The sequence below is a fragment of the Balearica regulorum genome, chromosome Z (genome assembly GCF_011004875.1).
Source record: "Balearica regulorum gibbericeps isolate bBalReg1 chromosome Z, bBalReg1.pri, whole genome shotgun sequence".
In the NCBI taxonomy this organism is placed as follows: Eukaryota; Metazoa; Chordata; class Aves; order Gruiformes; family Gruidae; genus Balearica; species Balearica regulorum.
Genome location: NC_046220.1, coordinates 75,709,105 through 75,732,715, shown reverse-complemented (window position 1 = coordinate 75,732,715; position 23,611 = coordinate 75,709,105). Strand labels below are relative to the sequence as shown.

The 23,611-nt window shown below is 62.9% G+C and overlaps 3 protein-coding genes across 4 annotated transcripts; 2 read left to right on the top strand and 1 right to left on the bottom strand.

Moving 5' to 3' along the window:
* Positions 1-1,115: 1,115 nt before the first annotated feature.
* On the top strand, positions 1,116-12,723 carry TESK1 (testis associated actin remodelling kinase 1). The gene is made up of 10 exons (XM_075739876.1): positions 1,116-1,570; positions 7,938-8,059; positions 8,199-8,247; positions 8,478-8,624; positions 8,799-8,881; positions 9,246-9,336; positions 9,585-9,668; positions 10,070-10,159; positions 10,292-10,442; positions 10,685-12,723. Exons 1-10 carry the CDS (start codon positions 1,352-1,354, stop codon positions 11,725-11,727), a joined length of 2,079 nt encoding a protein of 692 aa, XP_075595991.1. The 5' UTR covers positions 1,116-1,351; the 3' UTR covers positions 11,728-12,723.
* Positions 12,724-13,425: 702 nt separating this feature from the next.
* On the bottom strand, positions 13,426-17,609 carry CD72 (CD72 molecule). The gene is made up of 8 exons (XM_075740393.1): positions 17,494-17,609; positions 17,319-17,408; positions 17,006-17,095; positions 16,138-16,452; positions 15,750-15,898; positions 15,289-15,440; positions 14,222-14,389; positions 13,426-13,969 (listed from the first exon to the last, which is right to left on the bottom strand). Exons 1-7 carry the CDS (start codon positions 17,576-17,578, stop codon positions 14,251-14,253), a joined length of 1,020 nt encoding a protein of 339 aa, XP_075596508.1. The 5' UTR covers positions 17,579-17,609; the 3' UTR covers positions 13,426-13,969; positions 14,222-14,250.
* A 1,602-nt stretch (positions 17,610-19,211) lies between these two features.
* Positions 19,212-22,994, top strand: LOC142599500 (B-cell differentiation antigen CD72-like). 2 transcript variants are annotated; one of them, XM_075740433.1, is made up of 7 exons: positions 19,212-19,383; positions 19,508-19,600; positions 20,180-20,494; positions 20,626-20,774; positions 20,989-21,086; positions 21,414-22,169; positions 22,812-22,994. In XM_075740433.1, the coding sequence occupies exons 1-6, from the start codon at positions 19,215-19,217 to the stop codon at positions 21,559-21,561; spliced, it is 972 nt and encodes a 323-aa protein (XP_075596548.1). In that variant the 5' UTR covers positions 19,212-19,214; the 3' UTR covers positions 21,562-22,169; positions 22,812-22,994. The 2 variants fall into 2 exon arrangements, with proteins under 2 accessions (XP_075596548.1, XP_075596549.1); XM_075740434.1 differs by lacking the exon at positions 19,508-19,600.
* The last annotated feature ends 617 nt before the right edge of the window (positions 22,995-23,611 follow it).

The window sequence follows — 23,611 nt, the reverse complement described above, 5'->3', positions numbered from 1 at the left end:
CAAAAAACACCACACCAGGAGACACTCCATGTGGCTGCTTTTCCCAGCAGGGAAAGCACCTACAGCAGTGCAGGGCATGTGGAGCCAGCCATGCTGCACAGGGAAACAGCTGGAGCAAAGCAGTTGCGCAGTAGCTGCGGCAGCAGGGCAGCGCAGAAGGGTTGTGGCAGTGCCTGGGGAGGTGGCTGGGGCAGGGCTGGGCCAGCGCAGGCAGGTGGATGCCAAGGAGAGAGCAGCAGTGAAATGTGTGGGACGGAGCAAGGGCAGATCCAGCTGCAGGGAGTCCCTGGGCAGGAAGGGCAGGACAGATCAGCCTCCAAGCACAGAAAAGGCCTGGGGGGGATCAGGAAGCAGGAGGAAACCAGGGGGAAGTGGAAGAGCTGAGGAAAGGGAGAAACGCAAAGAGGTGCAACAGGCACTGGCCATACTGTCCCTGAGAGGCTGCACTGCCCTGCTGCTCTGGAGGACAGACCCCACACCTCCTGGGACACCATCCAGGCAGGGGCGGGTGCATCGTGAGAACCAGAGCCCCACATCCACAGCATCCTTCCAGTCTGGTGATGGCTGCAAGGAGAGATCCAAGCTGTACCAGTGGGGCCCATCCTGGCAATGGCTGCTTGTATGGGGGAACTGGACCCATGAGACCGTATGGGGTGGGGCTGGATATATGGGGAGATCAGATCTCCATGCCCTTGGTCCATCCACTCAGATGTTATGAGGAAAAAGAGAGTCCCGCAGCTACAAGGAGTATCCAGGCAGGGCCCAGGGGAAGAGAGTCCTGCGTTTACAATGTGTATATAGGTGGGACCCAGGGGATAAAGACTCCCATGTCTACTGGGAGCATCCAGGCAGGGCCCGGGGTAGGGGAGGATCAGAGCACTGTGTCCATAGGGTCTGTCGAAGCCGTGCACCAGGAGCTCAGGTCCCCACAGCCCATGCAGGTGCGTACAGAGCTGCCACTTCGGCTCCAGGGGCCGGTGCTGGTGCATGCGGACATCAGGGCTTGCGGGATCCTCGCCGCCCGCCGGTGCGGAGGCGGGGGGGGCTCCAGCAGGTCTCGGAGGCGGTGGCGGGTCCCAAGGAGTTAAGGGCTGTCCCCGCCCCGGCTCCGCCCCGCCGGTGCCACCGCTCGGGGCGGCGGAGGCGCAGCTCCGGGCCGCGGCGGGGGTCGGGGCGCCGCCGCGCCGCTGCCGGGCCATGAGCGCCGTGCGCCCCGCCGCGACGCCCGCCCCGCGCCGCCGCCGCCGCCGCTAGCATCGCCCCGGGGACGGCGGGGGTTGGGGGGGTGGGGAGGCGGCGGCGCCCCGGCCGTGGGGCTGCCCGGCCGCGCCGCGCCCGGCCGGGAATGTGAATGGCGCTGGGGGTGCTCGGCGGGACCGACATGGAGTGGGAGAAGCTGCCACGGCGGCCCGGGGAGGGCGAAGGGGAGGCGGCGGGGCCCTGGCCGGGCTGCGGGCGGCTGCGGCCCTCCTCGTACCGGGCGCTGCGCAGCGCCGTCTCCACCCTGGCGCGCATCGACGACTTCTACTGCGAGAAGATCGGGGCCGGCTTCTTCTCCGAGGTCTTCAAGGTGTGCGGGGCGGGAGAGGGGATGGCGGTCCCCGAGGCATCCTGCCGGGTTTGAGCACCCCCCGAGGAGCTCCCACGCATCCCTCGCCAAGCCCTCGGTGGGGTGTGTGTGTGGGGGGGGTGTCCCAGCCCCGGCAGCTGGGCGAGGCCGGGGGCGGGGGGTGCGAGGTATTGCCCTGCGGCGGTGACCTGGGGTGCCGGGGAGCCCCGTCCCCGCCGGGGGTGTTGTTCCTCCGTGGGTGTTGTTCCTCCGTGCCTCTGTGCAGGGGGAGGGGAGCACCACCTCTGTTTACAGCCCGGGAAGGCTGAGCCTTCCGAAGCGCTGCGGCGTGGGTCACAGCGAGGCCGCGTGGGGGGTCTGAGCACGGGTGGGGTGGCAGACAGCCCAGCCCCGGGGACCCCTGTCAAAATCCTGGAGCCCCGACCCTGCCAGGCCCAGGGTGTGCCTGTGGCAGGGGATGCAGGCAGTGTTTGCAGCCAGTCCGGGGTGATTTCCAGCGTTGCTGGGCCTGCTCCAGCCTGCGGTGGACAGGTAGATGTGCGGGGCACCCTACGGGAGCCTCCCGAAGGTCACTGGGTTTGGGAGAGGGGTGTGATGCTGTAGAGCAGCGTGGTGACTGGCCCCTGGCAGGGACCCCAGAGCTGCCTTTGTCCTCCGTCTTCTCTGGCACTGCCAGAGTGGGGATGCCTGTGTGTGGCCTGCACCCTGGTTAGGGGTGCATGGGTGCTGGTGGGAAGCTCGGGGTCCCAACAATGCAGCAGAGGTGTGTGGTGATGATACCCTACCAGCCCACTCAGTACTGCCAGGGCCAAGGGGCTGTGTCCTGCCCCACTGCCACCGCCACCTCTCCACGTTTGAGGGGAGGTGTGTGCACATGTTTTTGTCCTGGCCATCACTTAAGGCACCATAAGCTATTGGGCAAGGACTATCCTTAAACCGTGTTTCTAGTGGCTTCACCCCCTTCAAAGAGCAGCTTTAGGCTGGGCAGGACCCCACCACCTCCCACCACGGTCACTGGGGTGCCAGGCAGCACTGTGCTGTGTCCCCTGCGTGGGACCACGCTCCCACGTGCAGCACACCTGGGTGGCCATGTCCCAGCAGGACCTTGGGGTCCCTCTCCAGCTGTGGCACCATTCCCCAGTCAGCAAGGACACCCCAAGACCTGTCTCCTCTGCAGCTACAGGAGAGGTGTCCTGCAAGGGGCAGTGGCCGGCATGCAGAGGGGTCCCTTTCCTCCATACTCCCTCCTGCCCCTGCGGAGCCATGGCCTCTCTGCTGGCCAGGTTCCTGCGATTGATCTCTGGCTTGGAGCGCGTGGCAGCACCTCGGAGCAGAGGGAGGCATTTAATAATGTCAGGCCTGGATATAGCTCTTTAATAATGGATGCTCCTGTGCCTCGGCCAGGCCATGATCTCTCCTTGCATCGCTGTTTCTGTTTCGGCAGGCACTGCGGAAGCCACAAACTGCTCCCTCTCCCACCCGTTGTTCATGTTCTTGTGGAGTCACTTGCATGTAGAATTTGGGGGAGCAGCGGAGGTTGGGAGTGTGAGCGGGATCAGGCGGCAGGAGCCAATGCGTGTGTGTGCCGGAGAGGAGGCAGGGGCAGGAGGGGGCCAGATGGGGCTTTGTGCTCATGTGGTGGGTTGCATCCAAGAGCTCAGCAGGATGGTGAGGCAGGCCCGGGATCTGAGCTGGGGTTTGGCTGCCTGAGCTTGCAAGGACGATGGTGCTTGGCAGGGCAGTGCAGGACCCGTTTTCCTCCCACCTCCCTTGTTCCTGCTGTGCTTTCCATGGCCATAGGCACTCGTGGCTCCCTCCTCCGTGTGGCTGCTGGGTCCTGCCTCATTCCAGCCCTGGTGGGCGTGGGGGACAGGGAGGGGACCTGGCCATCTCTGTCCCTACGCAGGTAGCTCAGCCGTGGTGTGCAGCCGAGCCAGGGCAAGGCAGGGTGCTGAGGTACCAGCATGGGCATCTGACTGTGTTCCCAGTGTTAAAGCCAAAGGGCTCAACATGTCTGAGCCCCAGTGTCCCAGGCTCACCCCTGAGTTGATCCTTATCCCACTCCAGCCAAGTCCTTCTCTTGGAAAGGCTGTCCAGAGAGGACAGGAGACACGGGTCATGAAAAGCTGCCCTCTTCCCCAGGGGATTGCTCCCAGCTGATCCTCTGCTGTGCTGCAGAGCTGGGCTGTTTCCCTCTGGAGCTGCTGGTTCTCATTGTCTTTCCCTGTGCGATTTCACAGAGCCAGGCCCACCCGTTTTCTCGGGTACACTGGCATTGCAGTGAGCTGCCTCTCCATCTCCAATATGCCGAGCCGATTGAGCCGGGTGTCTTTGTGCCAGACATTTTCTCCAGCCCTTAAACCACTGTTGCATCTCTTCCCAAATTCCTCTCTTACTTTCCCGTGTGTGGTGTGCAGCAGACACGGGGGGCTGTGGGCAGCATCCTGGCTTTGCTTTCCTGGGAACTATCCGGATGTCTTCACTCATCCTCCTCTGCACCTTTTGCCCCGCTGTCGCACATCCTCTTGGAGATGCTGCTTCCCAGGGCACAGCCCTTCAGTGTGCTGGGCCCAGCACTCCATTTCCATGGTGCCAGAGCGTGGATTAGTGGCTCCCAGCACACACAGAGCTCTGGAGAGGGCTTCAACACCACTGCTGCCCATCCGTTTCTGCTCGCTTCACCGCCAACCTTGAGATTTTGTATTTACTTCCAATTTATCAGTCCAACTAATGATACAACTCCCTCCCTCTTATCTGCTGCCCTTCATCAGTGGACCTTGCCTTGTTTTACAAAGGAGGGTGGAGTGGCATGACACAGATGGGGAAACTAGGGCAGGTGGGGAGGAAGTGAATTTGCCAAGGTCAGCCAGCTGCCATGAGGCCAGGAGCAGCCCTGACCCCGCTGTTGCCATGCGGGAGCCCTGGATGCTGGAAACGTGTTGTGCTGACCAGCCTGGGCCTGCCAGCACCTCTCCTGTGCTGTCACGGGGCATGCTCTGGGATTGCAGTGAGGGCTGGAAATGCCCCTGATCCCAGTCGGTCCGCAGTGCCGCACCTGGGAGCACAGGAGATGAGGGCTGCTGATGCTAAAGCATTCATCGGGAACGGCTGCTGCATTCCCTGCTCCTTTCGCTTTCCCGGAGAAAGTCTGTCTCGGCCAATTCTGCCTTTTCCACGTGATGAGCAGGTTTTCCAGTCCCACCCAATAAAAGACCTGTTGCACTGCTGGGATTCCTGTGAGCTCAGACCCAGCCGTCACAGGTAGCTTTTGGATTACCAGTGGTGGCACTAGCTCCCTTACCCGCCCTCCTGTATTTCCCTGCTGGGGTCCCCCGGGCAAGGGGTGCAGGATGATGTCCCTTGTGTGACTGCGCCTTGCTTGCGCCAGGCTGGGGCAAGGGGACATGAGCTGAGTGGGGTGATGTGAAAGCCTTTCCCTGGCATAGGGCGCAGGGGGGCTGGCTCCTGAGGCCCCTGGGTGGGGAGACTACTGGAGGGGCTTCACGCCATGTCTAGACAGCAGTGCCAGCTGCAGGGAGGGAGCAGGCCGTCTGCTCGCTCTGATTAGCATGCTCTTTAAATAAGACTCTAATTTCCGCTGTTAAAAGAGCTCAGATCCCTTGTGCCCAGGCTGGGGCTGCAGCCAGCCCCATCCCATCCCCCAGCCCTGTGTGATGGCAACAGATGGGATGGGGACCGACAACGCAGCACCCCGGCTCGGCCATGGTGCCCCCGTGAAGCACCCAACGGAGGGGCCATGAGGAGTGCTGGGGGACATCGGCGAGGGGCAAGGGCTTGCCTGGTTCCTGGGTGGGGGCCGGTGGCATGTCCTCCCCCCACAGCTCAGCACGGCTGCCTGGCTGAGCTCAGCTCCGGGGAATGTGCTGGGATTCCTGGGCACCGTGCCAGAGCGCAGAGAGGCGAGGGGGGACAAGGGGGGACACTGTCCTGCCCCAGCAGGCTCTGCTGCCCGCTGCCTTTCCTGGACAGTGGCAGTGAAGGAAACCCCCTTAGCAAGGGGCTGCGTCCCACCTGGAGTCATGGCTTGCTCCCTCCTCTGCCATGCCTAGTTCTGGAGGGCGGCCAGGGCGCCGGGCTGGTGCTAGCACCTGGATGGACTGGGTAAACTGGCCAACGCATGTGGGAGGCCGTGGGAAGCTCAAGGGAGCATAACCACTTCCCTGCCGGTCAGGGCAGGGGCTGGCCTCGAACTGCGGAGCATGCAGGGGACATGGCGGGATGTGGCCTCACAAGCAAACTCAGGCAAGGAGGAGGCCGTGTCCCACGTGCGTGGGGCTGGGGCTGTCCTGGGAGCCCTTAGAGCCCTCCCTGCTCCTGGGGACGGAGTCCTGGAGCAGCGCACCAGGGCAGGGCTGTGCTGGCCTGGGGGCTCCTGAGGTCCCTGGGAGAAATCCTGGGGAACGGGCTTTCACTGGACCTTCCCTCCCCCAGGCTGCCTCTCCTCCAGGATTAAGGCATTAGATGCTGTGTGGCTGCACTCAGACCTGACCCAACCTATTGCAATGGCAGGAGGCTTATTAACAAGGGCTTAAGCTGCGGGCGCGTCCCGGCTATGCGGAGGCTGAGCCAGTGCCCACTGGGGGCTGCTCCCTGACACAGGGACGCTGCTGCTGACAGGGACACTGCCAGCCCCACGGTGCATGGCCACCGAGTGCCAGCATTGTGCGTGCTGCCTGGCGTTCCCATCATGGGCGCATGGCGCGGGAGTCTCGCCGCCCGCAGCCATCCCGGAGGTACCAAGCCTGCCTGTGCCGTCAAGCCAGGTCCTGGCGCCTGGCTGCTGCCGGTGCCAGCCAAACCAACCGAGCCAGTCCTGCCAGCCCCACGCGGCGTGGGAAGGGCAGGCAGTGCTGCCGCCGGACGAGCTGGGTCAGGAGCACCGGGCTTTGCTGGGCAGCACCCAGTGCCGGGGACTGGCTGGAGGTGGCTGGAGGTGACGCAGGTGTAACCAGAGCGGGGTGCCCACGGGCAGGCGGCTGCTGTATGCTTCAGAGCCTCTCCATGTGAGCTGGTGGTGGCACAGCAAGGCCAGGACAGGCTATTGCCTCTCGCTTCCACTCTGCCTGGGGCTGGTTTGGCCTTGGTGCACACAGACATGTAGAGGGATCTTTACAAAGCACTAATTTCCCCCCAGGCCCTTTGGTGGTGCAGAGCTGCTGCCCATCCCCTGGGTATTGGGTGCTGGATGGGTTCCCATCTCAGCATGCACCCCAGGACAACTGCTCTCCAAAGCAGTGCCAGCTGTGGGATGGGAAGAGAGCCGCAGAGGGCCCAGCACGCCAGCCTCCCCCTGTTGTGATGGGGACAGGGGCCAAGGTGTGAGCAGGAGGGGGGGCATGGGGGACCCTGCCTTCAGCCAGCCCCCGCCATGTTTTGCCTGAGGAGGCAATCCCTGAGGCGAGGGGGGGGTGTGGGGCAGGCCAGGGGCTGGCACCAACACAGCAGCCTCAACCAGCATCGACTAAAAAGGAGAAGAGCAGGGAGCTGACAGCAGCGCCGAGGAATGCCTGCACCTCCATGCACAGCTCAGTGTGTGCTGGGGGGCAGCTGGGATCTGCCGGGTTGTCGTCCCCCCCACTGACTGCTGCTCTGGGCGTGTGTGGGGGGGGTGTCCCCCAGCACCCACTCAGGAGGGGGGACCCTCGGCACTGGTTCACCACCCCCCCCCAACACAGTGCTGGGGCAGAGGATCCTGTGCTTGTCCCTGGCCCCGCACGTGCCAGGGGGCTGCAGAAGGACGGGGGTGTCCGTGCTTGGCCACACTCCCAGCTGCTGTTCCTGGCAGGGGGCCAGGCTCCCAGCTCGCATGACAGCGTCAGGCTGGGGATGGCTAAATATACAGCCTTGTCCGAGCACCAGGCCCCGCCAGGCTGGGGTCATGCACGGGGGCGGTGCTGGCCACCGCCAGGCATGGTTTGGGGTGCAATGTGCCCCCTCTGTTCTCTGCCCCATGCTGGTGGAGTCTGACTGGGTGGTACTGACTGAAAAAGCCCTCCCTGGTGCGCCCCAGTCCTGCACGTGCCTGTCCTCGTAGCAGGGCTGGGGTCATGGCTGGCAGGAGCTGCCGTTGCATCCCTGGGAGGGCTGGGCAGTGTCACTTGGCGGGCAGCATGACAAGCGAGGTGCCCCTGGGGAGTATGGGGATGTGCATCATTGACACTGGGGTTTATTGGGGTGCTGCTGTGCTGGGAGAGCCCCCCGCCAGCCCTAGTGGTCCTGGGGAGCCCCATGCTTCAGGTTGCTCAGCTCCCACCTCTTGGGCTGAGGTGGGTACCAGGTGCAGGCTGGTGTTCGGGGCGGGCTGTGGAGACACGTGGGGCTCAGCCTCCCCTGCACCCCCCTCCAGGTGCGACACCGTCAGTCGGGCCAGATCATGGTGCTGAAGATGAACAAGCTAACCAGCAACCGGGGCAACATGCTGCGGGAGGTGCAGCTGATGAACCGCCTCTCACACCCCAACATCCTCAGGTAGGACCTGCTCCCCCACTGCTGTCCCCGTTGCCCCCTTTTCAATAGCCTGAGGGATCTGGAGCTACTGCCAGCCCTGGATGAGCTCCTGGGGGCTGGTCTCCGCCACGGCCACCCTCAGATCCCCTCTGTCTCACAGGTTCATGGGTGTGTGTGTGCACCAGGGACAGCTGCACGCGCTGACAGAGGTGAGAGCGGGGCAATGGCCGTGAGTCTCAGGGTTCCTGCAGGCCTGGGAAGGGGACGGTGATGGCTACTGGGACGCTTTGATGACCCATGGCACATGTGCAGGGCAAGGTCTACTGGGATGCTGTGTTGTGGGGTGGTTGGGGGATGCGATGGGATGAGAGGTGGACATCCAGCATTGTGGGAGGGTGGGGGGGACACACTGATGCGATAGCCCAGCTCTTCCCATCAGTACATCAATGGTGGGAACCTGGAGCAGCTGCTGGACAGCCCTGTGCCCCTCTCCTGGTCCATGCGTGTCAAGCTGGCCCTCGACATCGCCCGTGGCCTGCGCTACCTGCACTCCAAGGGCATCTTCCACCGTGACCTCACCTCCAAGGTACAGGATGCTCCAAGGCATCCCGTTACCCTCGCTGTCCTGTACCCACATTGCTGCCCCGGGCATGGCTGGCTGGGGAGCAGGAGGCTGTGCTGTGCCGGGGCATCCTGGGAGCGGAGGCTGGTGAGGCAGGGCTGGTGCGGTTGGTGTGATGGGGTCCTCCTGTGCCCCCAGAACTGCCTGGTGCGGTGTGAGGCCAATGGCTACACAGCTGTAGTGGGTGACTTTGGCTTGGCGGAGAAGATTCCCACCTACAGGTACGTGGGCAGTGTCCATCCATCCATCCCCATCGTTGGAGTGGGGGGTTTCCAGCCCACTTGGAGCAGGAGCTGGGGAGGGATGGACATTTGGGGTGCAGTTAGAAGGGTAGGGATGGTGGGCGGTGGGGGTGGAACCTAGTGGTGGGGACTTATGGGGCAGATGGACACGTTTGGGGCTGGGTAGGAAGGGACGGAGAAGGGAATGGTGTGGGTGGTGAGACAAGTCATGGGGTGCATGGAGGAGGGTTAGCCTAGGAAGGGATGTGGAGATGGTGATTTGGGCTGCCCCAGCGGGAGGATGGGAGGTAGGAAAGGGGCAGTGGACTGCCCGCAGCCCATGATGTCCCACCATGTCCCCCAGCGAGGGCAGCGAGAAGGAGCCGCTGGCCGTGGTGGGCTCCCCATACTGGATGGCACCCGAGGTGTTGCGAGGGGAGATCTACAATGAGAAGGTGAGGCTCCGTGGCTACAGTGCGTGGGGCTTTATCCAACCCTGCACCACCACCGATTTGCAGGATTTGCAGCCCTGGGGGCAACTGGGCACACGGAGGGAAGGATCTGAGCATCCCTTGGTCGGCAAGGTGGCAGGGCCCCCGGTGCGGCTCCGTGGTGAGGAGGGGGGCTGTGAGTTCACAGAAGGGTGGACACCGCCTCGGGGCTGCAGGACACGGCCCCCCCAGTGACTCCCTACTCTCTGCAGGCTGATGTGTTCGCGTATGGCATCATCCTGTGTGAGACCATCGCTCGTGTCCCTGCTGACCCCGACTACCTGCCCCGCACCGAGGTGACTCCCTGGGACAAGGATGGGGAGGGAGGGCAGCGGGCAGTGGCACCATGGCTGGGACTGCTTCACCAAGTGAGGGGGACCACCCCGTGCTGGGCAGAGCCCTGTGTGCAGGAGCTGCCCCGTGTCTTGGGGCGGGGGCGCTGTGTCCCAAACGTCTCCTGGCAGCAGGAGGGATGCTCTCTGCTGATAACCTGTCCTCAGAGCCCAGAGTTGCCTGGGTGGGAGAAGGGGACAGTTGGACTCAGGCAGAAAGCAGGAGGGATCTGTGTCTCAGCATCCCCCAGCCTTGTACCAACTTGGGGTGACCCCAGGGTCCCCGGCCAGGCCACCCCGGATCCCCTTGGCCATGTGGTGCCCCAGGGGACCCGACCTCACTCCTTTTCCTTTCCCTGCCACAGGATTTTGGCCTGGACATCACCACTTTCCGCACCATGGTGGGAATCGACTGCCCGGCGGCCTTCCTCCAGCTTGCTTTCCACTGCTGCAGTGTGAGCCTCCCATTTCAGTTGGGGCAGGATGGGCAGCACAGGGGGAGAGGCACCGAGCTGCCTTTGCTGGGCAGGGATCCCTGGGGTGCTGGGGGGGCCACAGACCTCACCGGTAACCCCTCCTGTCCGCAGATGGAGCCCGCATCCCGCCCCTCCTTTCTGGAAATCACGCAGTGCCTGGAGGGCGTCCTGCAGCACCAGCTGGGTGCCGAGGGTGCTGGGGCCACCCTCTTCGGTGTCGGGGAGAGCCTGCCTGCGCCTGGGACGGCGGCCGTGCTCAACGGTACGTGGGCAACTCAGGGACAGGCCATAGTGGGGATGGAAGGAGGAGGGATGTGGGGTGTCCCATCCTGCGCTGGCCGCTGTAGGGGAAGGAGATAAGGGTTGCATGAGGTCTCCAGGATGGGGCCTGTCGCTGTTTCCTCCACGGGGTGCACCCCTGGGTTGTTGGGTGCCCAGCACCCTGTGGCAGCCCGCACCGGCAGCTGCTGGTGACTGGTGACCTGCTGCTGTGCCCATGCTCAGGGGTAGCCGGGAGGGCGGCCGGCCGTGCCGAGCAGTTGCCCCTGCGCGAGCTGGGGACCCAGCACCTGCAGCCGGACCAGCGCCTGTCCCGCAGCCAGTCCGACATGTTTCCCCCCAAATCGCCCGCCCTGCTGCGGCTGCCGGAGCCCTGTGGCGGGGCCAGGACCAAGGAGACGCCCCCCCGCGTCAACCCCTTCTCCCAGCGCGAGGACCTGAAGGGGGGAAAGATCAAGCTCTTTGACACGCCGAGCAAGTCAGTCATCTCGCTCACTTTCGACCTGCCGCCCCCCGCCCCACTCCAGCTCAGCACCCCTGTGACGCCTGAGCCCGCCGTGGAGGTGCAGTGTGACTTCTCAGCCCCTGCCGCCCCACCCCGCAAGTGCCACTCGCTGCCCACCTCCCCCGAGTTGCCCCACCGGGGGGGCCTGGCACTGGGCGTGGGGTCCCCCCATCCCACCAATGACCCTCAGCCCCTGATCCTACTCCCACCCCCGGCTGGGAGTCGAGACTTCCCTCCCAGCTCCGGGGCAGAGGAGAGGATGGACTGCAGCCCTGACAGCCCCGAGCTGCCGCAGGTCCTCCCACCGCCCCCCAACAGCAACTTCATCCGCACAGCATCGTCGGGCGCCCGACCCTGGCAGTCGGAGCCGCGAGCCCCCAACGGGCTCCTCTTCAACAACAACCACGTGGTGGTCAGCAAACCCCTGGCTTGGGGCAGTGGGCTGGAGCATGGCTTCTCCGAGCTCAGCATCCCCTGTGTGGCAGCACTGGAGCGGACGGAGCGTGCGGCCATGCTGCCTGGGCACGGCTCCAGCACTGTGCTGGAGCAGGACGAGGTGCTGCCCTGCCCCGGCTGCTGCCTTGGTCCCTTCAGCTTCAGTTTCGCCTCCGTCTGCCACCGGCCAGCACCCAGCCCGCCTCGCTACCAGAACCTCAACTGTGAGGCCAAGAGCCTCCTCTGCCACGACCGGGGCCGCCACCAGAAAGCCCCGGGGCCGGTGCTGGCGGAGCCCAGCCTGAAGCTGCCGGAGGCTCAGTCCTAGTGCCGGGGACCCCTGGGGAGCGGGGCTGTGTCCGGCCGCCCCTTGCATCTCCCCACGGCTGCAGAGCTGAGCAGGTGCAGGGGTCCGGCGTGTCCCCGCGGTCCGTCCTAGCTCGCTCCACACTTGGTGGCCACTGGTGGCCACGGTGCCGCGTGCTATGGCTCCCACAACACTGCCCAGGCGCTCAGGCACCCATCCCACCAGGATAGGCCTCAGGGGTCTGCGGGAAGCCCCGGGGGCAGGCTGAGTCCCTGCCAGGGACTGAAGTGCAATAACACCCTTGCCCGGAGCACGCTCCAGACTGCCCCGGTGGGCAGGGCTGGTCCCCCATGGGGCCCCTGGGGCTCAAACCCTAGATGCAGGACCCCCGTTCTCCAAGGGCTCACCCCTCTGTAGGGTGTCACAGAGGCGTGTGCAATGAGCCTGCTGCTCCAGGATAACCAGGAGCCCCGCACGGCCCCCTGAGCTGGGGGGTGAGTGGGGCTGGGCGGGGGGAAGAGGGGTCAATGCGCGTATGTGTGAGTGTTGGGGGACTCTGTGGGGCTGGTGGGTGTCCCCGTGCTTCTCCACAAGCGTGGAGAGCACAGCCAATCTCTGACACAGGGAGAGGCATGCAGGGGGCTAGGAGAGGGACGATTCCCGTGGGCAGTGCACAGGGACGATTGGCAGCACTGGGGTTGCCCCTGCCCACCCAAAGCCAAGGGCTGGGTGCTGAGCCGGCACAGTGCCCCACATCCCCCCCTGCATACAGGTCAGGAGTGAGGAGCTGGTGGAGGGACCGGGGTGCCATCCTGGCACCGGGGGGAAGGGGCTGGTGAGCAACACAGCCAGGCTGCCCAGCCCCTGGCAAGGGTGGGAGCCGGCTTTCCTCCCTCCTGCACAATGCACTGGTGAATGCAGAACTCGTGTTTTTTATTATTATTAATAATAATAATAATTGCTAGTAATATATACCCAGCTTATTTAAAGTGTTCAATAAAAACTGAATGTCCCAGCGACTTGGGCTGCCTCATCTGTCTTTGGGTTGCACATCAGACGCAGAGGGGAGCTTGTCCCCGAAAGGTTGCAGTGGCTTGCCTGGGGCTTCTGGGCAGCCCCCCGGGGACCACAAGCCAGCCTGGCTCAGCCCCGGATCTCAGTGTCCCCAAAGTCACCATCTTGGTTGAAATGGCTTCAGTCAAATTCCCATATATTATTTAGGTTCTTTGGGTGCGTGCCCTTCGGTCCATGTTTATGGTGGTACACAAGAAAGCAAAGAGCAGACAAGCCATGTCTCTTTATTGCTACAAAGTGGGTTCATCCAGCAGGCAAGACAGAGGCATGACGTGCCACCACCAAAAAGCCTGCCTTTAACACCCTTTTGCTCTTCAAGCAAGCTAATTCACACAGCAATTAATCAACTATATATGGCACACACAACCCCACAACAAAACGAGAGCGTCTTCGCCTGGTTGAACATGACTTCCTCTGCTCTTGCCTGGCTGCAATGTTACATCAGGGCTATTTTGCTTAATCTTTGCTTGTGCACGTGTAGTAACTATTTAAAGTCCTGATGACTTGTCTTGCAAAGTGTCAGTCTGCTGCAAGTGCCAGAGTTGCTTTTGCTTTTGAAAGGTGCCATCACATCATGCAATCCTAAAGGTTATTGCTCTGCTTCCTAATTAGCAAAAAAAACCCCAACCGTTAGCACCGGCGCCGGCTGGTTCAGACACAACTTCCCTCCTTGGACGCGCTTGCTGGGTTGCCTGAAAGCTGTGGCCAAGCTGCTCCTGGGATGGGGCCAGGTGGAGGGGACCTGATGTGGGGAAGGGACCTGGCCAGGTGTGCGGCTGTGCTGTCCCCTGCTTCCATGTCCTTGCATGCCAGTATGCTCTGTGCTGGGGATGTTGCATGGCTGCAGTGGTGAGCATCAGGGTTTGCTCCACTCTGTGGACAGGTCCAGGTTCCCCCATCACGGACCAGCCCCTGTGCTCAGGAAGACCCAGCATACCCTTTGCAGGTGTGGGGCTGGGCTGTGGGGCCCCTTAGTGCTCTGCTGAAGCACATCAGCTGGGGGGAAATGGCCACCACCACTGCCTCCCCTTGCCTGTGTGATGCCCGAGCATCCCTGGGCATGGCTGGGAAGGGCCTGGGCAGCCCATGGGCAGGGGACTGCGAGAGGGAGGGGGGTTGTTCACATGGATGGGACATCCTGGGCAAGGCTGCAGCAGGGTTGAAGCGGAGGCGGTGCAGTGTGCAGGTGCTGCAAGGGAAGGCAGAAGGTGCTGGTGAGGTGCTGCCCAGCCTTCCCCACACGCAGCGGGGCTGGGAAGACACCTGACACAGGGGATTCCCCCATCTTGCCCCTTTGCTGCCCCACAGCTTGTGGGGGGAGGGTGTCACTTGAGCTACTGCAGTCCAGGGGCTCCCATGGCAGTGAATGGATGGAGGCAGGCTCCATCCACACAGGGATGTGCCTGCATCTGCACGTAGAGCCTGGCGTGGGCACACTCACCGCAGCAGTGCTGGGGTCGGAGGCCATCATCACACGAAAGGGGAGCTCGGCCCCGCTGCCTTCTCGCAGATCCAGAGGTGCAGGTCGTTGGGACCAGCGCACTGGGCGGGTTTGATGTTCCCGCGGCTTATTATGGCACAGGACCCGTTCGACTTTGACTGCCACGGCCTGGAGGGGGAAATGACACATCAGGGGGCTGCCACCACCCTATCTATAACCACCTTCTGCCCAGGCAGCCGGGGCCACTGATGGATTCTCTCTTGCACATTCAAACAGGAGCAGTTGAACACTGCAGTTGAAAGGGGATCCCCCAGTCCTCCCCTACTGATTTCACAGGCTGAACCCTCAGCCGACTCATCCCTGTCTTCCCTCGGGCAGGCTGAGAAACCCCTCTGCCCAAGGTGTGCGTTGCTCACGACTCCCCTTAGCCTCCCTTGACTCTCAGCCTTGTTGCTGGGGGATATTTCATCCCTGCAGTGCCTGGCAGTGAGGAGAGCCTGGTCCTCCCCGAGGGCACGTGGATGGTTGGAGGAGCTGCCCTGGGCCGTGGGGCCGCAGTGGGGTACAGCCCCCCATGGCGGGGCTCAGGATGGAGGGGCGGGCAGCAGGCAGGGGCTGGGCACCCAGCACCCGGCCAGACAGGTCTGTTCCTCCCCACTGCTCTCAGACACCGCAAGAGGAAGTGGTGGCAAGCCAAGGAGGGGGTGCACGTGGCAGGGAGGAGCCTGGGACCCTCTGCGAGTGCCGGGGAGGCACGTGGGTGATAGAGGTGATGCTCAAACACTTTGTCTAGACCCCAAATAAAACTTGCGGTTTCTTTTGTCCTCTCTCTGCCTCCTGCTCGTGCAAGCCCTGCACATGCCACGCCCCCGCCCCGAGTCTTGGCTTTCCATTTGCACAGCCTCCAAGCATCTCATCACACCACTGCACACACCTCCCCTTGGCTTCAGCTGCTTTGATGTTCTTTGTTGCCCAGAGCTCATGCCCAGGACTGGGTACTGGTGGGATTTAAAATGCTTCCCAAAGCCATGGAGGAGAGGGGGTTTTGGCGAGAGGTTGTGCTTCACCTTTCGTAAAGAGAGCCATCCACCCAGAACCAGGCGTCTGAGACCCCATCGGCATCCGGGTCCTCTTCCTCCAGCCAGCCGTAGTCATACCAGGGGAAGCTGCTTTTCTGCAGCCCAATCCAGTATGGGATGTCTGCATTCTTCAAGAAGGTCTGCAGAAGGAGAAGAAGGGCCTTTTAGTGGCATCTCCATGGTACCTACGTGCTGCAGTGTTTGCAAGGGGTGGCCATCTCCACAGGGAGCCCTTGGGGCTGGAGCTCCTTGAGGCAGGACAGGTGAGCAGCCCCAGTGCCCTACTCCAGCCTGGGCAGCATCCAGGGATATCAGAGCATCTCTGCCCTGTGTCCACCACCAGCCATGTGCTCCAGAGATCAGCATTGCACCCTACAATGCTTGGCAAGACAGAGGCCCCCAGAGCAGTCCTGGCCCACCTGAGGACCCCAGACCTGGATACACCCTACCGGCACAGTCCAGCGACTCCAGGATTTGGTGACCAAGAGCTGGGAATATTTCTTCTCGCACTCATCTCTGCTGTCTTCCCATGTCTTCTTCTCGGACGAGATGAAGAGGCACTTGCCCCTGTACAGCAGCCAGCCGGAGGGGCAGCAATCTGGGGGCAGAGGCAGAGCCTTGCTCAGCCACAGATGCCTGCAGGGGGACTGGGAACAGCCCCACATCTTCCCAGCAGACATCACAGGCGCAGCCTCTGCTATAGGCGTAGCTTCAGCCTTTGGACGACCCTGTCCCCACCATGTGGCAAAAAAAGCCAGTGCTCATGCCTTGGCACTGCGCCTACTGAGGGGTGCCAATCCTCTGTGGCACCCCATCCCTGCTCCACCATTGCCTTACCTATAGCCGTGCAGGATCGCAGGATGGCCACAGTGCTCTCGCTGTTGTTGAGCTTCCCCTGCACCTCCTGCATCTCTTTCTCCGTCTTCCCCAGGACCCCCATGACGCGTGCCAGCTCGGCGTTCAGGCTCCCCAGCTCCAGCCGGCTGCTGTTGCCCTCCCGCCACGCTCGCTGCAGCTCCGCTCTGGCCCACGCCAGCTCCAGCCGCGTCTGCTCCAGGCTCTGCTCCCGCACGCTCACCTCCTGCGAGAGGCGGCCCTGCTCGGCCGCGTGCTCACGGGACGTGTCCTGCAGCCTGCGGGTGACCTGCCAGTCTGGGGACAGGCTGGGTGAGCTGGGGCACGGGCATGGCACAGCCCGGCCGGGGGGACGTGGCGCTGACCCTGCTCAGGGGGCAGGGTGGGCACGAGTAGGTCAGGCAGGACAGAGCAGGGCAAGGCAGGGAGGTGTCCATGCTGGGTGGGAAAGGATGGGAAAGACATGGCAGGGAATTGTACCGACAGGGGCTGGGCCTGGCAGGGGAGAGCAGGGCAAGGCAGGACAGGGTGTAGAAGCAGACAGAGCAGGGCAGGGGCAGGGAGAATGCAGCAATACAAGGCTGGACAAGGCTGAAAAGGAAAGGAGCAGAAACAGAATGTGGTGGGGAAGATGGGTGATGGGAGGCAAAGGAGGTACCCGTGATGTGCGAGGGATACAGGCCAGCTTGTGGTACACAGGGCAGAGGGACCCAGCCTCAAGCAGTGTGCGTGGGCATGCCTCAATTCACCCACCCGTTCACTCAGGGCGCCCACTCCAGCCCAGCTGCCTCCCTCTCCCCGTGCTGCCCAGCCACCCCCAGCCCCAGCAGCGCCCACCCCAACGACTCACAGCAAGCCCCCAAGGCCACGGTGGCCACCAGCAGCAGCAGACAGGTTGCCAGCAGCCCTACAGGGATGCACCACCGCCGGGACCAGCGCCCTGCAAGACACAACCAACCACGGGCATCACCTGGTGAGCCGGGAAAAACCCTGGCAGCCCCCAGACCTCCTGCCTGCAGGCAGCAGAGTGGCAGCATGGTGGCACAGGTGGCACAGTGTAGGTGCTTCTTCTCTTCAAGGACAGGAGTGGGAGCACCCCAAAACACCACCCACTACCAGCACTGAGACCTCCCTGGGTCCCCGGGCTCCAGCCGGGCACTCACCTTGGCTGGGCTGGGCCCCATCCCCATCCTGCCCTGCCGGCGCTGGTTGCACGTTCTCGTAGGGGCTTTCTGCCTCATCTATGCCAAGGGCTGTTGGAGGAAGGCAGGGGAGAGCGGCTGAGTCCACAGGGGTGGGCATGGTGGGGGCAGCATGGGGGGTCCCGCGGGCTCTCACCTGCCTCCAGTGCCTGGCTGGCCATGCTCCGGCCCCCCATCACCTTGGCAAACCTCAGGTCCGCATAAACCACGCTCTGGGCCATGTGGGCAAGCGCCAGGCAAGCCCTGAGCCCTGCTGGGTCCTGCCCTTGAGATGCCTTTCTGGGAGGGTTCTGCTCCCCAGTGATGGCGCCGTCTCTCGGGGGTGCAAAGGAGAAGTGCAGCCGGTGTCTGCAGAAGCAGAAGTTTGCTCTGAGCTGTAGCAGATGGGACCAGCGAGGCACGGCTGTGGGGACCAGCACCCTCTCATTGGTCCCAGCACCGATAGCCCATCCCCTCCCACGCCCCGAAAGTGCTCATCATCCCCCTGGGCACACAGCAAGGTCAGGGCAGCATAGCCTGAGGTCTGGGCAGTGGCAGAGCACAGATCCAAATCTCTGGGCCAAGGGAGAGCAGGGGGAGAGCAAGGGTAGAGCAGGGCCAGCCTGGACACAGGAACATATTGCCCAGGGGACTGCCCTGTGGAGGGCTAGCTGTCTTCACAGATGCAGATTTCCCCTCCTGGAAAATGGGAATTTCCCTAGGATGCAGCTTGTGTCACAGCCTCTCATCCTCTCCTTGGTCCCCTACTAGAAGACTCTGGCTTCAGCATCGCTCCAAACTCAAAGAGCTGCATAGAGCAATGTGACCCACTTTGTCTTCCCTTCCCCAGACCACAACAGCAGCACCTGTAGCATCTCTTCCTTGGTCCCTCTGAATCTCAGAGGTCTCTACTGAACCACATCCAGCGAAAGGCATGTTTTGGAGAGGGGCGCTGAGCTGAGACCAGCTGAACACAGGTGGACGCAGTCAGATCCTGGGACGGCACTGGAGGTATGGAGGGCTGCTGGTGGAGCAGGGCATTGAATGACCACTCTCCATCATCTCTGCAAGAGCAGGAGAAGTCCACAGTCAACTTCAAAGGGAGCAAGAATGAGGTTTGGAAAGCTAAAGGTTGAGCAGCTTCCACCCAATCCCCAGGAGGAAGATGGGGCTTGTCCTCCTGGACACACAGTGGTCCAGGCCCAGGGAGGACATGGTGGTGGCTGGGGGAAGCCCAGAAGGATTTACAAAGGTCAGGTGGTGCCTGCCCAACCTGCCTGCCTTCTGCTGTGGGAGCACTGGGCTGGGGATGAGGGGAGAGCAATGGGGGCCATTTATCATGACCCTTTGAGGTGTGGGACATGGTTCCCAGTGGTCTTCTCGCTGGCAGAGGGAGGACATGTGGCCAGGACAGGGAAGAAGAGCAAGAGGTCACACTGCAATGCAGAAACCCCTTTTAGGTATTAGGGCAAACGTTTCTGCACAGCAGTGATGCTCAAACCCTAGAGCAGTGCATGGAGAGGGGGAACTTTCATCAGGATGGGGCCAGCCCCAGAGCAACCTGTACCCATGTAGAAGCCGGCCCCACTCTCCCCCACCTGAGAGATTTGGGTTGATTCTCAGCAGGCTGAGCCCTGCAGTTCTGCCCAGCACCCCAACCCTGCACTGCACCATCCCACGCCGTCCCAGGGGACCCTGAGCAGTTTCAGGGCGTGGAAGAGGGCAGGATGGCAGCGCCGGGGCCAATGGCAGGCAGGCAATGCTTTCTTGCTCCCATCTGCCGCACCTCACAGCAAATTTCTGCTTCTGCAGAAACCAGCCACACTTCTCCTTTGCAGCCCCAGGAGAGAGGGCAACGGTGGTGGAGCAGGAGCTGTTATGGCTCTCAGGGCAGCCCAGGCCATGGCCCAGAGCATGGTCTACGCTGACCTGAAATTTGCTGCGTCCCCACCAGTCACTGCCCCCGCCTGCCCCGCAGCCTGTGATGAGGATGACAGCCCCTACGAGAACGTGCCGCTGGGGCCAGTGCCCACAGCACCCAGCCCAGGTGAGAGCCCGGCCATGGCCACAGCTGGGGGGATGCCCCGGCACGGGGTGGGCACCGGGTACCGGGCAGCAGGAGGTGGCACTGGGAGGCATGGGGGATGCCCATGGGCGCTCATCTCTTGCAGGGGGCTGGCCCCGGCGTTGGCGCATCCCCGCGGGGCTGCTGGCAGCCAGCCTGCTCCTGCTGCTGGTGGCCACCGTGGCCCTGGGGGCTTGCTGTGAGTCGGGGCGAGGGATGCAGGGTGGGGGGCAGCTGCGGAGAGGGGCACCGGGAGTGGGTTTGGGGCTGGGTGAGGGCCAGGCTGCTGGGGGTGGTTGGGGCCGGGGGGTGCTGGGGCTGGTGGCCCAGGGGCAGCGCTGCTTCTTACTTGGCTGCCCTGAGCTGCCCTCCGTCTGCCTGCACTGCCTTCCCACTGCTTCCCCACTGCCTTCCCACTGCTTCCCCACTGCTTCCCCACTGCCTCCCAGTACTTCCCCACTGCCTCCCGCTACCTCCCCACTGCCTCCCCATTGCCTCCCACTGCTTTTCCCTTGCCCCCTCCCCTGCCCCCCGGTGCCTCCCCATTGCCGGCCATCGCCTTTCCAGTACCTCCCAGTGCCTCCCAGTGCCTCCCCTCCCCTTGCCACCACCGGCGCTTCCTTCCCCTTCCCGCTGGCACCCCCAGACAGCCTCTGCCCACAGGCAGACGCTGATCCCTGCCCCCCAGCAAGGGCCATGCCCTGAGCAGGGTCAGCGCCACGTCCCCCCGGCCGGGCTGTGCCATGCCCGTGCCCCAGCTCACCCAGCCTGTCCCCAGACTGGCAGGTCACCCGCAGGCTGCAGGACACGTCCCGTGAGCACGCGGCCGAGCAGGGCCGCCTCTCGCAGGAGGTGAGCGTGCGGGAGCAGAGCCTGGAGCAGACGCGGCTGGAGCTGGCGTGGGCCAGAGCGGAGCTGCAGCGAGCGTGGCGGGAGGGCAACAGCAGCCGGCTGGAGCTGGGGAGCCTGAACGCCGAGCTGGGGCGCGCCAGGCAGGAGCTGGCTGGGCTGCAGGAGGAGATGCGGGAGGTGCAGGGGCAGCTGAAGGCCAGCCAGAGCACCGTGAGCAGCCTGCGTGCCTGCGTGAATACAGGTAGGGCCGTGGCAGGCTGGGGGGACGGGCGGAGATGCTGCCGGGGTGATGGGGGCTGATCCCGGCCGGGGCGGACCCCCCAGCATCCGTGGGAGGGTGAGCGCCTGATCTGTGCCCCTGCCCCCCCCCAGACTGCTGCCCCTCCGGCTGGGTGCTCTACAGGAGCAAGTGCCTCTTCATCTCGGCGGAGAGGAAGACCTGGCAGGAGAGCGATGAGGACTGCAGAAGTAAATCCGCTCAGCTGCTGGTCCAAGGCGACTGGCCATCGTGGACGGCGCCGGTACAGAGCGGGGGGGCTGCGGCACCCCAGGAGGGTGGGGGCAACGGTGGGGCTGGGCAGACCCCCGTGGGGCCAGAGGCAGCGGCATCTGCAGACGTGCTGGGATAGGGGTGCCCGTCCCGGCGGTCTGTGGAGCACAGTCAGCCCCAGGGCTCCCGGGCACCAGGTGGGTGCTGAGTGTGGGGCAGGTGGTCAACAGCTTCTCTGCCTCCAGCATTTTGCGCAGGCGTTTGGTGCCGCATACTGGGTTGGAGCACAATTTTCTTCTGACGCAAAGAGGACTATTGTATGGCAGGACAGCACACAGTTCTCGTAAGTGCAGCAGTCATTAGTAGAAGCACCTGACCTGCAGGTCTCCCCTTTGTCCCTGTTGTGGAGGTGCCATTTCACCCCTGTGAGACCCCACTGGCAAAGAGGGTGATGCTCCAATCAGCAGTGCCCCAAGGAAGGGGGCCCTGGGCCGACCTCAGCTATGCAGTGCACTCCACGTGGCAGAGCAGGAGGCTCGGGGAAGAAATGTGGCTCTTCGTCAGACTGGCCCCAGTGCCAGATGCCCTGCCTGTCCCAGGCACCTGTGGGAAGGGATGTCCACGGTGAGGATGCTGTCACTGCCCCTCTGAGATATGCCCTCTTTCCTAGGTACGACTATTTTGCAGACTGTGGGCTATTAGTTAACAGGAAAATAGGGAGTTCAAAATGCAGGAGAAAGTACCAGTGGATCTGCAAGCAGCCCCTGAAGCTGAGCGGCACATCTGAGATCCTTCTTCCTCTCCTGGGCGAGGAGTGACTGCACGGCGACCCTGCTCCATCTCAGGACTCGAGGACAGGAGCAGGGGGCGCACCCTGAGACCCTCTCCCCTGTGCATGCATCACATCAACCACATTGCAAAGCTCTGGGAAAGGGTGTGTGTATTTTAAAGCAAGGCTCATGGAAAACAGACCTTATCCCCCTCTCTCACACTCACGCATACACTTATACCTTGCACCAGCCCTCTGTGTGTCCCCATGTGCCCCAGCCAGCACAGCTCACAGTGACCCAGGACTCTGGTGCAGAGCCCAGCTCCCGCCTGCTGTGCTCCCCCAAGGCTGCCGATGCTGTGCTGGTGCAGGAAGTGCCATTTGCATCATTCGGGAGCTGGAGGATAAAGGCACCATTGGTGTTCCTGACCTGTCCTCTTCGTGGAGTCCTGTAGATTTACTGCCTGTCCCTTTCCTCAGCATCAACAGCTCCCATCCTGCCCTTTTCACGTGCCTCCATCACGTGCCCAGGGCTTTGGGCTGGGCCTTGCCTGGGGAGGGTGCAGGCAACAATGCCATCAGCATGAGACACTGCTGGGAAGCCCTGAGACCACATGGGAGACGGGGGAGTGCTGGGGAGCCCTGAGACCATGGCAGGTGAATAAGGGAGCCCTGAGGCTGTGGGAGGAAATAAGGGTGCAATGAGGAGCCTTAAGACAGTGGGAGACAGAGGAGAGCACTGAGGATGCTTGGGAACATGGGGGGAAGGGGAGACCCCTGCTACTACAGGGGAAAGATCCGTAAGACCATGGTGGGACCTGAGCTGCTGGGGAGCAATGAAGGAGCCCTGTCCCTGACCCAGCTGTGGTGGGTGGGGCGGTCGAGGGACAGCACAGGCCCTCCCTGTCTCACTCAGGGTTTCTGCCCCGGGGGGGGGGGGTGAGATAGGGACCATCTTGCTAAGCTGGATGTGGGCACCTCCTGGGAGAAGAGGTGTGGAAGGAGGCTGGTGGAGCCAACCCAACAGAACAGCGAGGCTGCAAGGCTGGGACAGGATTGCAGGAGGTCCCCTGCAATCTCAGCTATTGTGCGAAACACGGACTCGCTGTGTCCAGCTTGTCCTGGGGAACCCAGATGTGATCTCCCAGGTGCCTGCGGAGGAGCAGGCTCCTTGCCCCTGGAGCCCAAGGACACACTGCTGACTTGTGTTCAGCCTCTGGTTTGTGGGTCCCCCAGGCCTGTTCAGCATGCCTGCTTGCTTGCCCGTCTTGACACGTGGGATTTCTCCTTCTTTCGCAGATGCAGGAATCATCCAACATCAGCAGGCTCCCATCACCTCGTTTCTCCAGGCCCCTCTGAACACCAGTCCTGCCCTCCAGTATACCCACTACTGCCCATTTTGGTATTGCCCCCCATCCCATCATCCAGGGCACCAGTGAAGGCTTCAAGGAACACCACCCCTCAGGGTTGTCATCAGCTTGATGAGGGCATCATTGACACCCCTGCAGCCCTCCCACCATCCACCCACCTTCTTCTCTTCTCCTGGCCGCATGTCCTCCCTCTGCCAGAGAGAAGACCATGGGAAACCATGTCCCAGACCTCAAAGATTCACAATAAATGACCCTCATTACTCTTCCCTCTTCCGCAACCCAGTGTTCCCACAGCAGCAGGAAGGTCAGACAGGCATCAGTTGTCCTTGGTAAATCCTGCCTGGCTTTGCCCATCCACCAGTGTGTCCTTCCTGGGCCTGGACCACTGTGTGCCCAGGAGGACATGGTCCATCTTCTTCCTGGGATCAAGGCTCTTCTCCAACTGGGAGAACAAAGCTCAGCCCTGGGACAGGCTGTGGCTGAGGGCAGGGGAGGGAGGAGAAAGTGCAGGACAGGAGCCAGCAGCAGCCGGTGACAGAAACAAGGGGCAGCCAGTAAAACCAAAGGACTCCCTGAGGAGGACAGTCTGGGGACACCAATGGCACCGTCACGCTCAGCTTCACAACTTGCAAGAGGCACCTCCCAAACCAGCCTCAGCAGAAGGCAGCAGAGGCGAGCAGGGTTCGGTACCAGCATCCTCTCATGGGAGTCAGGGCTGGAGGGCAAGGG

Excerpts from the sequence above, each read along its gene's own strand:
- TESK1 (XM_075739876.1), top strand. The coding sequence starts at position 1,352 with ATGGCGCTGGGGGTGCTCGGCGGGACCGACATGGAGTGGGAGAAGCTG. Across the intron at positions 8,625-8,798 it reads ACCGTGACCTCACCTCCAAG|AACTGCCTGGTGCGGTGTGA; the intron begins GTACAGGATGCT and ends CTGTGCCCCCAG. Across the intron at positions 9,669-10,069 it reads ACTACCTGCCCCGCACCGAG|GATTTTGGCCTGGACATCAC; the intron begins GTGACTCCCTGG and ends TCCCTGCCACAG.
- CD72 (XM_075740393.1), bottom strand. The coding sequence starts at position 17,578 with ATGGCCCAGAGCGTGGTTTATGCGGACCTGAGGTTTGCCAAGGTGATG. Across the intron at positions 17,409-17,493 it reads CAGCCAGGCACTGGAGGCAG|CCCTTGGCATAGATGAGGCA; the intron begins GTGAGAGCCCGC and ends TTCCTCCAACAG. Across the intron at positions 14,390-15,288 it reads GATGGCTCTCTTTACGAAAG|GCCGTGGCAGTCAAAGTCGA; the intron begins GTGAAGCACAAC and ends TTCCCCCTCCAG.
- LOC142599500 (XM_075740433.1), top strand. The coding sequence starts at position 19,215 with ATGGCTCTCAGGGCAGCCCAGGCCATGGCCCAGAGCATGGTCTACGCT. Across the intron at positions 19,384-19,507 it reads GCCCACAGCACCCAGCCCAG|GGGGCTGGCCCCGGCGTTGG; the intron begins GTGAGAGCCCGG and ends CATCTCTTGCAG. Across the intron at positions 19,601-20,179 it reads CGTGGCCCTGGGGGCTTGCT|ACTGGCAGGTCACCCGCAGG; the intron begins GTGAGTCGGGGC and ends GCCTGTCCCCAG.